General features: G+C 41.1%; 1 protein-coding gene across 2 annotated transcripts in view; it reads right to left on the reverse strand.

Moving 5' to 3' along the window:
* Positions 1 to 627: 627 nt before the first annotated feature.
* LOC117591287 (thrombospondin type-1 domain-containing protein 7A) overlaps positions 628 to 18319 on the reverse strand; it is a 178337-nt gene continuing 160645 nt past the window's right edge. The window contains exons 4-6 of one of the 2 annotated variants that reach the window (XM_034284487.1): positions 18116 to 18227; positions 798 to 915; positions 628 to 714 (exon numbers count right to left, since the gene is read on the reverse strand). In XM_034284487.1, the coding sequence (XP_034140378.1) occupies positions 664 to 714; positions 798 to 915; positions 18116 to 18227 (281 nt within the window). In that variant the 3' untranslated portion in view covers positions 628 to 663. The remainder of the gene's footprint in view (positions 715 to 797; positions 916 to 18115; positions 18228 to 18319) is intronic. The other variant, XM_034284486.1, reaches the window with a different exon arrangement.

Raw genomic sequence — 18319 nt, forward strand, 5'->3', positions numbered from 1 at the left:
AGTACATGTGGTCATTACTGTATCCTATATGGAATTTTTAAAAGCAAAAAAAAAGCCTTAATTTTATTTTAAGCAATTTAAGAAAAGCGACTTTAATTATAATGATAAGCTTATAATGAAAATGTTTAAAAAATTTGTTTAAAAGTAAAAATAAAAAAACAACGCATTTATATTTTCAAGTAAAAATTGTTTTTTTTTTAGTGGGATTTATTCTGTTATTTAATCAATAATATTTAAGCATGAGGTCTATAGCTTGGGTTGTCTTTGCCGGTGACGTATGTCAAAGGCATGTCTCAGGTCCATCGGTAGCATCGTCGTCGCTCCAGGGGCACAGCTTATAGTAAAACCCGAACTTGAGTATTTGAGCTCCTTTTCCTCCAGATCCTCCAAAATAACCATGAGGTTTTCCACGATTTTCAAATGCTTATCGAAAATCATCTCTTCGAATTGCTATACCATTTACCATATACCGTCTATACCATTTATCTCTTTCTAACTCCCAAATGTATTTATGTTTTAACCTGTTTTCTTATGTTTTATGTACATAAATATCTAGTTGTCTCTTTTCTCTTATGTATAAGAGAGGCAATCCCTTGAATTCTTAATTTATTCTTTACATACAAATTGGAAAAGGGGAGTGCTATATCTAGTCATCTCTTTTCTTTATATATAAGATGTGAAATTCCATGCTCCTTTAGCATCTAAAGGGTGTTTCTGTGAAAAATTTAGTCACATAACTTTTAGGTAAAAATATCCAAAGCGGCTCATTGTCCTTATCACTTAAATAAAGGACTTACCTTTGTTCCAAATGATGTTTTTTTAAGTTTACATCCATTGGTCTTGTACGTAAATCCTGTACATAGATCTTCAACCTTGGTGTATCCAATCGGTGGTTTTATCTCGTTAAGTGTCACGCTGTTAGAAACATTAGTAATATTAAAAGTCGTGTAACCAAAGAGCCATTGAATTTGTTCTACTTAGACATTGAGCCCAACAATAAGAACTTAGACATATACAAAGGTAAACTCATTGGTAACGCAGTTGTTAATATAGAACCACCCCGTAAAACCAAAGAAATCGATCAGTGTTATCGTTGCCAGGAATTTGGACACACAAAGTCATATTGTGCCAAAACTCACAGATGTGTGAAATGCTCTCTTAACCATCCCAGCAACGTTTGCCCAAAAGATAAAGAGCAACCAGAAAAATGTGCCAACTGCAACGAAGATCATGCTGCTGGTCTATCAGGATCTTATATAAAAAAAATTAGTAAGCGGACGCAACCACCAGAGAAACACCAAAGATGACAATAATAAAAATGACCATGGTACATATCAATCATTTGCTCCGTTTAATAATTCGACCCAACAACCCAAAGATTACCAATCATACGCTCAAGTTGCTGCAGGAAATAGTACCTCGAACAAGTCTCTAGAAAGAATAGAACAGCTTCTAGAAAAACAATCTCAACTTACCAATAAATTACTTAACATGATAATGTTACTTGTTAATAAGTTATGCAAATAAATCTAAACTTAGGGATATGGAATGACAATGGGCTTTCCAACCATGTAAATGAAATAGCTTTATTTTTAAAAACGAATGCCATTGACGTCATGCTTGTTTCAGAAACACACTTCACTAGCAAATCTTTTTTTAAAGTTACTGGATACGACACAGTAAGAGCTGACCATCCATCAGATAGAGATCATGGAGGTGTTGCAATTCTTGATAAAATGTATGCACGCAGATGTATCAATAACAGCGATTTATCTCCCACCAAGATTCACAATAAAATAACTCGATTTTAAAAACTTTTTCCAAGGACTGGGAACAAAGTTTATCGTGGGAGGCGACTTCAATGCCAAACATCCATGGTTGGGATCCAGATTAACTAACCCGAAGGGATCGGAGTTATACAAATGCATACGAAACAATAACATAACTACTTTGTCAACTGGTGTGCCCACAGATAGTCGAAAAATTACAGATTTAATTGATTTCATAGTATTCTCTGGAATCCCACAATCACACATGCGAGTAATGGAGAGCTTTGACCTTAACTCAGATCATTCTCCAATAATAGCAACTTACAGCACAATAGCCCATATGTTGGAAAAGCCCTATAAAGTAATAACAGCCTCTACAGACATTAACGCATTTAAAAGCCATTTAGACTCAGCTATAAGCCTGGACATTTCGTTAAAAACAGGAGAGGAGATAGACTATGCTGTGGAGCTTTTCACAAATACATTTCATAATGCGAGCTACAGAAACACGAATCATGGTTTTAATCATCAACAACCAAACCAATTGAACCTTTCAACCGAACTTCGACAAAAAATACAAAATAAAAGGAATCTGCGAAAACGCTGGCAAGAAACTCACTACCCTGCTGACAAAAGATTGTACAATAAGGCTGCATCTGAGCTTAGACAACTGCTGTCGAACTTACGCAATGAATCTCTGGCTGCGTATCTGAGAAACTTAGACCCTAATTCCAGCAACAATGAATACAACCTATGGAGGGCGACTAAATACCTAAAGAAACCAGCTAAAAGAAAAATAAATATTCGCAAAAACAACGGAACTTGGTGTAGGTCTAATAATGAAAAAGCGGAAGCATTTGCACAACATCTGCACTCTGTGTTTCAGCCAAACGATAATTAATATACATAAATAATTATACAACAGAGACTGAAGTAGAAAAATTCCTTGAGTCACCCTGCCAAATGAGCTTGCCCATTAAAAGCATTAAATATGAAGAAGTTGTGACAGAAATCAAATGCTTGACCAGGCCCTGATAAAATAGACGGTATCACCCTAAAAAGTTTACCACCAAAATGCATTCGGTTTCTCACTCTTATATATAACGCGATTCTCAGACTAGACCACTTTCCAAGTCAATGGAAATGTGCAGAGATCGTTATGATCCTAAAACCAAACAAAATAGAAACGGAATTGACATCATACCGTCCCATTAGTCTGTTGACAATTTTCTCGAAAGTGTTTGAAAAAATACTATTGAAGAGAATGTTGCCAATTTTGGACGAACTTTCCATCATTCCTGAATACCAATTCGGATTCAGGAGGGGTCACGGGACCCCTGAGCAATGCCACAGGGCTATTAATGATATAGTTTCGGCATTTGAAAACAAAAAATACTGCACTGCTGCATTTCTTGATATTCAACAAGCGTTCGATCGAGTCTGGCACAAAGGTTTGTTGTACAAGATAAAGAAATGGCTACCTGCTCCGTACTATTTATTAATCAAATCATATCTTGCTAGAAGATGCTTTTACGTGCAGCAGAAAACCGATAGTTCATCACTACTTCTTATCAACTCAGGCGTCCCACAAGGAAGCGTATTGGGAATAATTCTCTACACCCTATATACGGCCGACATGCCAGTTACAAACAACTGCACTGTTGCAACATATGCTGATGATACTGCCGTTTTAGCCACAAGCACATCTATAAATGAAGCTTCTGAACTCCTGCAGAGTGAGCTAAGCCTAATTGAAGACTGGTTCCTTCGATGGAAAATTAGAATAAACTCCCTGAAATCCGTCCAAATAACGTTTTCATTAAGGCCAGGTAACTGCCCAAATGTTACACTTAACGGCTCACCAATTCCACAAAGTACCTGTGTGAAGTATCTCGGCTTGCATCTCGACCGCAGATTAACATGGAAAAACCACATTAAAGCAAAATGTCAACAACTTAGACTTAAAACACTAAAAATGACCTGGCTGATAAGTCGAAAATCAGAAACCACTTTGGAAAACAAAATTCGCCTCTACAAATCCATACTGAAGCCTGTTTGGACCTACGCTATACAGCTTTGGGGAACTGCTAGCAACTCAAATATTGAGATACTTTAGCGTTACCAATCAAAAACTTTGCGACACATTGTCAATGCTCCGTTTTACGTATCTAATGCAAACATCCACAAAGATATGAATATTCCAACCATTAAAGAAGAAATAAAGAAAACTAGTAAGAAATACATCGACAGACGCCACAACCACGAAAATAATTTAGCCTTAAGTCTATTAGACAATAGCCTAACAGTAAGAAGACTGAAAAGATACCACATTCTCGATATCCCTGATAGATAAATCCAACAAACTAAAAAGATGTTATATATAATAGCAGGGCTCATTGGAAAACTGCTATTTCTGTTAATTGAATATTAATTATACAATTTACTTATTGTATAAAAACAGATTGTAAAAAAAAATGTAATATTTGTTTTATTTATTTGTTATATCCAATACCAACGATGTAATCACGCGCTATCAAGTTGGAGATATGTGAACTGCAATGAAGCAATTTGGCGTATATTTGCATTCCCTATTCACGAACGTAATCCCACTGTTTTAAATTTGGGGTGCATCTAGAGAACGGTCAGAGAGTATATTTCACAGCGTCGAATGCTGCTCAACGTGCCGAAACACCTCCAGCGACAACACTGACAAGTTTCTTTGCGATTTGTCAAAGCGATCCGTTCGCACGAACATTGCTTTACTTAGAAATGCCACGTTATTACACTTGGAACGCTACATCGAAGAAATTTCAACGTCGGAAGCAAGGCGATGCAGTTCCTGGTCATCCAGATATGCGTTCTACTGATGCTCTTGGTCGTATTTACACAGTTTATCCGAAGAATGATGAATGTTTCTATTTGCGGTTGTTGCTGGTACATGTTCGAGGGCCAACATCATTTGAATCACTACGAACTTTAATGGTATCGTGTGCCCCACATTTCGTGCAGCATGTCAAGAGCTAAATTTGCTTGAAAACGATTCTCATTGGGACACGACAATCGCTGAAGCAATTATTTCTGCATCTCCAAGTCAGATACGCACATTATTTGCTATCATCATTTCAACATGCTTGCCATCAAACCCACGTGACCTGTGGAACAAATACAAAGATAACATGTCCGAAGATATTTTACATCGAATTCGCGTCAGCTCAAGAAATTACGATCTTGAGGTGAATGAGGAGATCCATAACCAGACTTTGCTCTTGATCGAAGATATGTAATACCTCATGTGCGGCAGTTTGTTACTTAGGTTAGGAATTCCAGCGCCAGATCGCGGAATGAATGACGCATTTAATAGACAATTGGAACGTGAACATGAATATGATCCACATGAACTAATCCAATCAGTTCAAACGAATGTACCTCTGTTGAATCCTAAGCAGAGGGAAGTCTATGATACACTGATTAATGCAATTGATGATGGAAATGGCGGCTAATTTTTTTTTGGATGCCCCCGGTGGAACTGGGAAGACATTCCTCATGTCATTGATTTTGGCCACTGTACGTGCGAGATCCGAAATTGCGGTAGCAATTGCTTCTTCTGGAATAGCGGCCACATTGTTAGACGGATGCCGTACGACTCACTTTGCGTTGAAATTGCCATTAAACCTTCAAACTACTGAACAACCGACATGTAACATTTCGAAAAACCAAAGCTTTAGTAGCATCAAAAATCATCATATGGGACGAATGCACATTGCACTAGACCGAACATTAAAAGATATGCGCAATGACTCGAGATGTTTTGCAATGTGGTGCAATGATTTTATTATCTGGCGATTTCCGACAAACACTACCAGTCATTCCAAGATCTACTGCTGCAGACGAAATAAACGCTTGCCTCAAAGCATCAAATCTGTGGCGATATGTAAAGAAACTTCAACTGTCTGTAAATATGATTGCATTGTTGAACGATCTATTTGCTGATGATTTCTCGAAGCAATTGCTGACTATCGGTAATGGCCGTGTTCCTGTTGACAAATCGAGCGGTTTGATTTCATTTCCTCCAAATTTTTGCAATTTCGTATCATCAAAAGACGAGCTTATCAACAACGTATTCCCGGAAATCGTTGATAACCACAAAAATACGAAATGGTTAAGTGAGCGAGCAATTTTGGCCGCTAAAAATAAAGATGTAGATGACCTCAATCTTATAATTCAAAATCAAATCGTAGGTACTCTATATTCATTCAAATCTATCGACTGTGCAACAAACGAAGAAGAAGCCACTAATTATCCAACTGAATTTTTAAACTCCTTGGGTGTGCCTGGTTTACCACCGCACAATTTAAAACTTAAAGTTGGCTCGGTTGTCATCATGTTTAGAAATTTAAACCAACCAAAACTGTGCAATGGAACGCGTTGATTAGAAAACTGATGAGCAATGTGATTCACGCGTCGATATTAAAAGGAAAATTTAAAGATGAGAAAGTTCTTATATGCCCTTTGAATTTAAACGAATTAAATTCCCGATTCGTCTTGCCTTGGCCATGACGATCAACAAAGAACAGGGTCAAACCTTGACTATTTGTGGCCTCAATCTAGAAAATGAATGTTTTTCTCATGGTCAATTGTACGTGGCATGCTCACGTGTCGGCAAACCATCCGCTCTATTTGTTCTTGAGCCTGACCAAAAAACAAAGAATGTCGTTTACAACAAAGTGCTTGAATGAAAATCCTATTACCATCGCATTGGATCATTGCAACCTATAGAAGATGCACAGCATAAATTCTTGCAATATGGAAGAACAACTTGACAAGCGTCAAGGGATCAACACAGCTACGAAGAGAGCAATTCTCCAAGATCTACAGCAAATGCTTCATGAACATCATGCATTGGTCAGGCTGTTCAAGACTGCTTTAGAGCGCATGCCAAGTGATTGCAATTCGGTAAAGTCAATTAAATACATTTGCAAATATGTCACGAAAGGGAGCGACATGGCGGTTTTAGGTATCCAAACATCCTATACCAACGATGAAATCACGCGCTATCAAGTTGGTACTTTTTTGTTTCTATCTATATAAACAGATTATTTTGTATCATTGTTTTACGTTCATCAAAGCCTAAATTAGTTCAGCTAAAAAGTAACACGACATTCATTGACTATTAGGCGGTGCGAAGTTCGCCGGGTCAGCTAGTATATATATAAAAATGGACCGTGTGCTAGGTTTTTTACATTTTACATATGCTCACACATAACTCGAAACCCTATATAAGAACATCTAACTCCTTAGATACGTTAGTATCTAAGTTGCGAGTTGTGTTATATGAAAAGAAGTTTTGGGTCCCGCAATGGACCGAAACATCACGATTTAAAAATTCATAAGTTCAGTTATCAAAAATCAAAATCATCATTTTACCAATGTTACTTATGTCCCGGCGCTATAAAGTTTTGGCTTAGATTTGACCTCAATATGCATGTTTTATTAAAGCATAACGAATATTTAAAACAATTACACAATAAATGAAATATTAAGAAATAAAATAAATATGTATATTTCACTTTACTATTCATGATGTTTTAATATGATGTGAAATTCAACCAATAAATACATTCAATAGTACCTGCATTCTACCTAAAATCTACTTATTCTTTTTGTGTAATTCTCCCTTAGAAAAACCAAGTAAGAAACGCATCCATGAGTCTCTGTGGAGTGAAATCAAAGTAAAAAAAAATACCCATTGAAAATAAATATTGTTTTAAAAATATATTGTATTTATTATGTGTAGAAAAATACATCAATTAATTGTATTAAACATAAATAAGAATATTATTAAAGTTATGTCTAGGCTCTTTCTACCGCAGCTATTAATTCGGTATTATCTTTGTCGCGAAGAAGTTCCTCGAGTCTTTTTCTGTCCCCTTCGTCATTATCATCGACCAAATCGAATATACTGTCATCATCCGGGAAGTTGAATGTTTGAATTTCGTCAATCGGAGCAGCTGCCATTAGGTCATCGAGATTATCATCCCATACAATATCACTTAAGACGTTCCATTGCATTATATATTCTTGCGTTTTAATTCCGAATATCAGCGAAAGGTCAACGGAGTCGGCCTGGGTGTCCAGATCTATAGTTGTCTCAGGTTGCGAGTTTATAAAAATAATTTCGAGGTCATCCATCTTCGACTCTAAGCTGATGGTTCCCCTCTACAGCCTCTACGACGGACGCGATTGAATCAAATTAGCCAGACGACTGCCGAATGCATAGGAAATGAGAGTCGGCGTCGAACTCTGACCACAGGCTGCCAGGCATTTTTTCTCTTTCAACGACGAATTACCATCCGGATGTTACTCACCCATTGAATTAATTTTTTTTTGCACATTCTCTTGGGGAGGGGACGAGCTAAAATAGCGTGTTGGTGTGAGAAGTGATGTAGATGTAGATTACATGTGTAGAAAACATGTTAAATGCAAAATGTATAAAGGGACTGGCATAAAGCCGACTTATCAAAACTGTATCAATATGAAAATCAGAAATGTTCATGCACTAAAGCGATTTTGTGTAGGAAAAATTCAAACTAGTGAATTATTGCAACTATGTTTTTAAAAATAAATTGTAAACATACTAAGTTATCTTGGCTACGCTTAACAGTTTACCATAGATCTTGAACACCTGGGATTAAAATAATTTTAAAGCAGAGAGTAAGTTAATATTATTTAAAACTAACAGAAACGAGAAGGAACGTCTGAGACGCGTCTTACGCGTCACAACTTTTATACCCGGTACTACATCTACATTACTTCTCACGCCAACACGCTCTTTTCGCTCGCCCCCTCCCCTAGAGCCGCACACTGCAGAGGTAGAGACATGTCAGAGGCCGCACATTGCGGAAGCAGAGTGTGAATGAGAGAATGTGCAAAAAACAAATACATGCTGCCGGACGGGGTGGGTGTAGCCACTGCAAATTAATTTCTTCATTGTGGCCATAATAATGATCCAATCGGATCCCAATTTGGTGATCTGATAGATATGGTCATTCCCTACGGAATGTTGTTGTTATTTATTGTTTCCAAACCAGAAGAAATCGCGAGAACAAATTTGCGTAATGTTGAATGTATTTTGGTATTTTATAGTATGACGATATTGCAACTACCGATGCCGCCTCTTAAAGTGGCAAAGTACTAACATATGTACAAACATATGTGGATTGATTGCTAAAAGTGGAACCAAGTTGATTGAATGATAAAAACCGAGACCGTAGAATACAAGCCATGGGCATGATTTGGCAACAAATGCTAAACTTTTATACGGGAATTTTCGATTTTGAGCAGCTGATACAAAGCGTAGTTGGTCATCACTCTTTTTAATCCCAGAGAGGAGTTATCGATAAACGAGCAACATCATGGGCCACGTTTCTCGACTCTTGGATGATAATGAAATAAACAAATGTATTGTACTAGTATTTAGTTTCGCAAACTCGTCTAATTTTTTTTTTTCTTTTTATATCCGGTACTCGAAGATTATATAGGGTATATTGTATTTGTGGGGAATAACGGTTGTATGTAACGAACAGAAGAAAGCGTTTTCGACCCCATAAAGTATATATATTCTTGATGAGCATCAATAGCCGAGTCGATAGAGCCATGTCTGTCTGTCCGTCCGTCTGTCGGCTTTGTTTGTCTGCTAGTTCTCTCGCCCCCGCAAAAGGGCGAAAACCTCCCAAACCTACAATTTTAAAGCTAAAAGAAAACTAAAAACGCCATTCCGTAGGGAATTGTCATATCTAACATATCGCCAAATTGGGATCCGATTGGACAATTATTATAACCACATGAATCCAACGAGCGTGAGGTGGCTCAAGGGCGCCTAGCTAAGGCCACTGGACGGGTTGCAGGTTGCGGATGGCGAACGGCCTACTTTGTTTAGGTAGGTCACCTGTGAATAAGCGAAAATAAACAGCCCCGGACAGCCAGCGGGTGTTCGCGAAATAGCAACACTGACGATGCGGTTGTGGTGCCGCCTCATATAAGTAGCTCACACACTTCCCTTCCCCACACAACACCTATCCACATTCGACCTATGTCATTCGACCCGTGCCGAGAGTCAGTCTGGCTGGGGGCCCGGTATAACAACTAGCCCAGTCGTGAACGGAGAGCTCAAGGAAATGGCAGCCCCCTGTTCTAATGATGCCTTACCTGGGCAACGTGGATCTCTGCCCGGGCTGACCGTTCCCCTTCTCTGCATATCGTGGGATCAGAATGAATTAAAATTTTAGTAATAACAAAAAAAAATAGAAAAATAAAAAATGAGAGAGACACTCCCCAAACGTCTGAAGGGAGCAATCCCAAGCAGGGAAAGGCAGCGGCCCAAAGGCCTGGCCTAACCCGCTCGATAGCAGGAGAGTCCTGCCCGGTGGACAGCGAGGGAGCGAGCCCGCTGGGGTGGGTGGCACAGCACCCCCCAATACTGACGCCTTGGAGAGGAAGCTAAGCAACATTGCGGCTGCCCGACCTTCTGGCAAAGTAGAGGGGGAGGCTGGGCCATCGACCAGCGCCGAAGCTAAACGGTTCACATACGCCGAAAAGAGGAGTGCAGGGCACATACTGGCTGAAGAAGGTAAAGTGGGCCTCGGAAGTGCTTCCGAACTCTACTCTGGAACCGCATAGACCGCCCCAGCAACCAAAAAGGCAGCACTCGCAAGAGACGCCTGGACCAGCTGCAAAGCGACCCATGATATTGCCAAATGTGTCCTTTGCGCAGATTGCCAAGGAGATGACGCTGAAAGGCGTCGTCGACAAAGGCAGCGCGGGCGGAAAAATCCCGAGGAACCAGTGGAAGTGGGTGGAAATGGCATTGGCCGATCGCTGCTTCGAGCTCCTGGACAAAGACCCCGGCCCACCTCCAGTCTGGAAAGACATGGGATGGTTTCAGGGCAACACGAAAACTCAAGGAGTCGCTGGCCCCGATAGAGGCAGCCAAAAATGAGCTCAACTTCGGGTTCAGCTCTGTCACCGTACAGGTGTACAAGTCGGATTCAGCGGCCGGGGTGCGTCCTGTCGACAACCCAGTCGAGCAGGATGTTGCCTCGGAGATCGAGGTACCCGACAACGAGCTGGAGTTGACCCAAGAAGGTGACTCCCTAGAGTCGGAGCTGATGCTGGAGTTCGAGGCAATGTGCCGGAACGAAAGCTTCGGGGAGTCGGACGCCGACAATACAGTGGTGGAGATAGGAAAGGATCCCTCTTAGGCTCCTTCAGATATATCTCCACCACTGTAAAGCAACAACTGCTGCCCTCCTACTCCGCTTGGATTCGAGCGGAGTCGACGTACTCCTAATCCAGGAGCCTTGGGTGGTTGGAGACAAGGTCTGTGGATTAGCGACGAAGGACTATAAGCAGATTGTAGCACCCAATTAAGGTAAAAATCGCACCTGCATTTTAGCTAGAAAGCACGTAAACATCTTTCTGCTCAAAAATTTTAGCGATGGCGACACACAGCAGCTAGCCTAGAGCTCTATGAGCCTATGGCTCACGACCAATGTGACCCTCCCAGCGACCACGTCCGCAAGATAAACAGCGGCAGCGAGAGGTCAAACACAGGCCTACTGATAGGTTGCGATGCCAACGCCCACCATACCCAATGTGGAAGCTCGGACATAAATGTAAGGGGTGAGTCACTTTTCAGCTTCATCCTAAACTCGAATCTGGTTCTCTTTAATCAGGGAAATGACCCCACCTTTATTATGAAGAACCGGCAGGAGGTCATAGACTTCACCCTAGTGTACCATAGCATACTAGGCCTTATCAAGGGCTGGAGAGTCCTAGAAGAGCACTTTCCTTTCCTTCTTCTACCATAGGTACAAAGAGACGATAGTATCTCTCGAATGGCCAATAGCTGATAGTTATATAAACCCCAGGAAAGACAACTGGGAGGCATATTCTAAAACCCTGGAAGAACTGCTTCCCCCAACAGCATCAAAATGCCCTGATACACAAGACGACCTTAACAATCTTGTAAATAGATTCACGGAGGCATGTAATAAAGCCTTTAAGGCCGCGTGTCCCACCATCAAACCGAGAGGGAAAAAGAATCCCCCCTGGTGGGGGAAGACCATACGAAGACCGACGTAAAAGCTGCAGACCTAATTTTAATAAAGCCAAAAACAGCAACGAGAACGATCTATGGGCAGACTACAAGACCAGCCTTGCCCTTTACAAAAAAGAAACTAGGAGAGCGAAAAGAGCCTCCTGGCAAAAATGCTGTACCGAAATCGAAGAAACGGCAGAAGCCGCAAGGCTGCGCAATATCGTTTCGAAAACAAATACCTCTGTGCGATACATCGAGAGTACAGATGGTGATTGGACCAACTCCAGCAAGGAGTCCCAAAACATCCTACTCGATACCCACTTTCCAGGGTGTACAACCATCGAACCACCGGAACGCCCCGATAAAGGCCCAGCCACATCGATGGCGCACCTACTCACAAAACGGAACATTTGTTGGGCGGTGAAAAGCTTCAAACCGTTCAAATCGCCAGGTCCAGACAAGGTGATGCCAGCTCAACTTCAGAGAGCTGGGGGACCAACCTATCCGCTGGCTACAATGTTTCTTCAAAAAGATACTAAAGGTAGGAAAGATTCCTAAAGCATGGCCCAAGGCAGAAATTGTCTTCATCCCGAAGGCGGGAAAAGCCTCCTACTCGACGGCAAAGGACTTTACACCGATTAGTCTGACCTCCTTTCTCCTAAAAACATTTGAAACAATGGTCGGTCTACATCTGGGGACAATCATGAACCCTCAGATGCTGTCAGACTCACAACACGCATACCGGTTAGGTAAATTCACGGAAACGTTCCTACATGAAGTGATTTCAGGTATAGAGAAAGCTCTACACCTTAAGGAATACTCCCTAGCAGCCTCCATCGATATTGAGGGAGCCTTCAACAACGTCGAGTCAGGAGCCATTACGGCGGCCATGACTGACCTGGGGGTGGACTGCCACTTGGTGATGCTCATCGATCAATTGCTCACATGCAGGACGGTGACTTCATCTATGGGTTCGTCCACTCAGACAAGGTATATAAACAGAGGCACCCCGCAAGGAGGTGTCCTGTCTCCCCTACTATGGAACATTACAGTCAATAAGATTCTATGTGACTTGGAGGGGGGTGGTTGCAAAGTAGTGGCATATGCAGACGACGTGGTCCTAATGTTAACGGGAAAATTCACCCAAACACTCTGTTATCTTATGACCACAAAACTTGCTTGATTGTCAGAATGCACAAGATCGTGCGGATAAGGTGTAAATGCCTCGAAAACGGAACTTGTGCTATTCACTAACAAGTAAAAAACTCCGCCACTCAACCCCCCAACACTAAACAAATGTAGGTTAACCTTTAGCGACAGTGCCAGTTACCTTGGGTTGGTAATAGACAGGAAGTTAAATTGGAACCTAAACACTAAACAGTTAAATTGGAAAGAGTGAAGAAGGCCACTATGGCCCTATACACCTGCAAAAAAGCCACCGGACTAAAATGGGGCACGAACCCACGTATAGTCCAATGGATATACCAAGCTGTTGCCAAACCAATACTGCTCTACGGAGTCACAGTTGGTGGCCGGCTCTGTCAAAAAAGACAATCACCGCTCAACTGGCAAAGGTCCAACGAACGACCACTCTTTCCATCAGTGGTGCTCTCCGCACCACACCAAATGATGCACTAAATGCCATCCTATGCCTGCAGGGCATAGACCTTGCTGGGAAGGAACACGCAGAAATGGATCTGATGGATCCAAGCTAGACAACAAAGTTGGCGGAGGAATATACTCCAGGCAACTAAATATGAGGCATTCCTTTCGCCTTCCAGACCACTGCAGTGTCTTCCAAGCGAAAGTCATTGCTATAAATGAAGCGATAAGATGCCTTCAAGAGATCTCAATCTCGGCTACTCACCTCAACATCTATAGTGACAGCCAGGCGGCACTAAAATCGCTAGACGCGATTTCGTCGAATTCGACCACAGTGGCAAATTGTCGCAAATCTCATCACGAGATGGCAAGGCAATATGTTATTATCCTAATATGGGTCCCGGACACCAGGACATTGAAGGCAACTGCATAGCAGACGAGTTGGCCAGATCTGGCACTACACTCCCCCTTAATCAAGATAAGGAGGAAATACGTATGCCAATGGCCACCTGCAAGCTCAAAATAAAGGAGTACTATACCCTGCAAACAACCAACAGATGGCAAATGGTCACGGGCTGTCGCATCACCCGACAAACGTGGCCAGAAATCTCGAAAAAACGCACCGCTGAACTGTACAAACTAAGCAGACATAGGTGCAGCGTAGTCATTCGCTCTCTTACAGGGCACTGGCTAATAGGCAACCATGCGAGTAGGCTGGGTGCCCCCTACAACGACTTCTGTCGTAGCTGTACAGGAGCTGTAGCTGTAGGAGACAGTAGAACATCTGTTCTGCTCCTGCCCGGCTCTCAGTAGAAGGAGGTTAAAATATCTGGGCTCACCTTTTCTTAACGACATTTCAGAAATGGCTACTATAGGCCCCAGGAAGATAGCAAACTTTGTGAGAGCATCTGGATGGGAGCACTGTTGACACCTTGACAAACGGGAGGAGAAGAGGAAAAGAGCCAAGCGGAATCACAACGGGCCGAAACCGGCCTAGGTGTTTCGGGATTGTGAAGTCCCGACGACCGCCTCAACCTAACCTAACCTAACCAGTTTCGAAACAAGAACCTTTTATAAATAAATTCCAAAATATTTTTAGATACACTTTTTTGGCATTGTCTCTTCTGTGATGACTCTACTCGACACGATTTTTCCGCTTCAATCTTGACTAGCTTCCAATGGCTGAACTTTTTTTTAAAGAATTTTAAAAATCTGGTATGCTTTCTTGATGCCTTTTTTCGAGGTACCGCTTCTCTTTTTCACAGAACTTAAGTATCTTATATTTTGTTGTAATGAACATAGACATTCTATAAATGATTTATGCATCTATAAAGTGTACCCAAACACTTAATGATTTTAGTTCAACGTTTGAAAAATATTAATCTTTGAAATGAAAAAATGTTGATTTTTTTTTGGTATTTTTAACGAAATTTTGATTTTGAACACTCGAAAAAAAATTATGTGTCCAATATCTTTTTATGAATAAGTGCATTAATTTTTCGTCGTTTTGACAAATAACCGCAAAGGTGCAGATGTAGTACTGAGTGCCGGGTATAAAAGTTGTGACGCGTAAGAACCGTCTCACACGTCCCTTCTCGTTAATTATACCCGGTACTCAAAGAGTAAATAGGGTATATTGTATTTGTGCGAATAACGGTTGTATGTAATGCACAGAAGGAAGCGTTCCCAACCCCATAAAGTACATATATTCTTGATCAGCATCAATAGCCGAGTCGATTGAGCCATGTCTGTCTGTCCGTCTGTCCGTCTGTCCGTCCGTCCGTCTGTCCGTCTTGTTTGTCGGTTAGTACTCAGAGACTATAAGAGCTAGAGCCACCAAATTTTGGCTCCGGACTGCTGTATGCTCACACTGAAACCAGTGTATTTCAAAAATGAGCCACGCCCCCTTCCGCCCCCGCAAAAGGGCGAAAACCCCCCAAATCTACAGTTTTGAAGATATAAGAAAACTATATCCATCAGATCACCAAATTGGGATCCGATCGGATCATTATTATAGCCACAATGGAGAAATTAATTTCCAGTGGCTAAACCCACCCTTTCCAGCAGCTTTTGTTGCTCTTTTTACATTCTCTCATTCACACTCTGCTTCTGCTTCACTCGGCCCCTGCCTCTGCCCTCCCCCGGCCGATGACTCTTCCGACTTTTAACCCACCCCGTCCCGCAGCTTATCATTGTTTTTTTTTATTTTGGTGTGCGATCGCTGCCTCTGCCTCTGCCGCGAGTCTGCAATATGTGGGTCTAGGGAAGGGCGGCGAGCGTGTTGGTGTGAGAAGTGTTGTAGATGTAGATGACAGATGAAGAACAAATTTAAAATTTGACAAAACACCGCTGAGGTGCAGATGCACTATTGTCACAATGACCAGTTTTGGTGGCTGTTTACGCCAAATTGGCGCAAAGGGCTTATGGCCGGGAGCAATTAGTATTTTGTATAGGTAAAATGAATTTGTAGCATTAAGCTACTGACAGAAGCTTGTTGCTATAGAACATACATGTGATATGTGAATACGATAGAGAAAGAGGAAGAATATGCATTTAATAGGTGAATATCAAAATTGAAAAGAAAAAGAGATTAAATTGATTTGAATTCCGACTCGGTCGAACAGCAGCACTTAGATTTTTATTTCGAGATTTTGATTCTGAACTGGTTGCGAGGAGTTGCGGAAACAGTGGCCAAAAGCTAATTTTTAAAAGTTAAAACCAAGACTAGTGACCATCAAATTTGCGTATAAGAAATTTTCATAAATGCCGCCACTTTCGAAAAATCTGCTGTGAAACCTAGCGGTCATTATTGCACAGAATGTGCAGGGAAAAGGTACCAATTTTATTGCTGTTTTAAATATCTCATAAATTGGAAAATACGATTAACTAATCCAATATTTTTCATGCATTTTATTTAGTAGGCTTTTTACTTTGTGTTCTGTAATGTGAACGATATCTAGTGGTTGGCGATGTCTTCTACATCTAGATGTAGTCCTGAGTGCCGGGTATAAAAGTTGTGACGCGTAAGAAGCGTCTCACACGTCGCTTCTCGTTTTTGTATTCCTTTCAGTCCGCACCCTGACTGGGCCTGAGCCGCTCACAAGCCACTGACTTTGTCATTATTCAAATTCAATTGTGAAGAATTATTATCTTTATTCTTATATTTGGGTTTTCCTGTCCCCTAGATTTTTATACCCGGCACTCCAATAATAAATAATGTATATTGTATTTTTGCGGAAAAAATTTAACACACAGAAGGAAGCGTTTCCGACCCCACAAAGGATATACATTTTTGATCAGCATCAATAGCCGAGTCGATTTAGCCATATCTGTCTGTCTAGCGCCTAGTACTCCGAGACTATAAGAGCTAGAGCCACCAAATTTTGCATCCAGACTTCTGTATGCTCACACTATTACAAGTGTATGTAAAAAATGAGCCAAATGAATATTTTCACGTTGATATACCATGACTACACCATCGAGTGGCCCATTCGACGAAAGCGTGCTACGATGGATCCTAGACTACTACGAAGACTTCCTAGCGAACAACTGCCCGAGAGACGGAAGGAATATAGGGAATTTTACCACTTTTTGCGGCATAAATTAATAACTTCAAAACGAAATTTTTATTTTTTTTTAATGTTTGATTTTAGTTCTTGTGTGGTCGGAAACGTTTCCTTCTGTGCTTTTTATATGCACATCCACATGTCCTGCAAAAGTACAATATTCCTGAGAATGGTGACTCAGTCTGGAACAGGAAGCGACACTTGTCAATTGTAGAATTTATTTTTATTCAAAAAAAAGTCTTAACTGCCACAATATTTTAATTAGCGGGCAACAAATGAAGGTTTCTCTTTTATTTATAAATTTACCTAAGGCAGACAAAGGAGGACCCCTGGGGAGGGATCCGATTGGATCATTATTATAGCCAGAATGAAGAAATTAATATGCAGTGGCTAAACCCACCCGCCCAGCAGCTTTTGATGTTTTTTCACATTCTCTCATTTATACTCTGCTTCGCGCAATGTGCGGCCTCTGCCTCTGCCACGAGTCTGCAGTGTGTGGGTCTAGGGAAGGGGGGCGAGCGTGTTGGTGTGAGAAGTGTTGTAGATGTAGATGACAGTTGAAGAAAAAATGTATAATTTGACAAAAACCGCTAAGGTACAGATGTAGTACCGGGTATAAAAAATGTGACGTGTAAGAAACATCTCACACGTCCCTTCTTTTTTTTTTAAGTCAAAATATCGTTTCAAAAAAACACGACAAAGATGATTATTTTTGCATTTTAAAGCTTAATATTTCCCCGTCGTTAAAATAAAACCACAAAGTGTGTGGGTTTAGTTTTTAGCTGCATCAATGAGCTTTTTAGAATAGCAATGTTCTTTACAACCAGATCTAAGATCCTTAAGTTTTGTGAAAAAACAAATCGTTACCTCTGAAAAGGCATTAACAAAAAACAAAACATTTTTTAAAAATTCTTAAAAAAAATGTTCTGGCATAGCAAAAAAACCATAAACCATAACCCCAAATCCATCAGAAAAGGTCGGTTTGGTTCACTGAAGAAAAAAAAAGTTAGATTTTGTCGAGTAGTTGTCTTGGTAAATTGTGCAACGAGAGTCATTAAATTTCGATAGATATGGATACTCACTCATGATCCCAGTCCTGACGGTAGGTGCCTCGGTAGCCTCTTCGCAGATTGCGCCGGGTGGCGCTGCTGCTGACATTGTGCGAGAGAGCAGCGGGCAGGAGCAAGGCCATTTCTGGAAAGAGGCAGGAAAGGACTCTGCGTGAGTGAATGGAGCTGAATGCTGAGTGCAGGCTATTACTTAAACGCCAATTTCCCCATAGTAAT

The sequence above is a fragment of the Drosophila guanche genome, unplaced genomic scaffold (assembly GCF_900245975.1).
Source record: "Drosophila guanche unplaced genomic scaffold, DGUA_6, whole genome shotgun sequence".
NCBI classification, from domain to species: Eukaryota; Metazoa; Arthropoda; class Insecta; order Diptera; family Drosophilidae; genus Drosophila; species Drosophila guanche.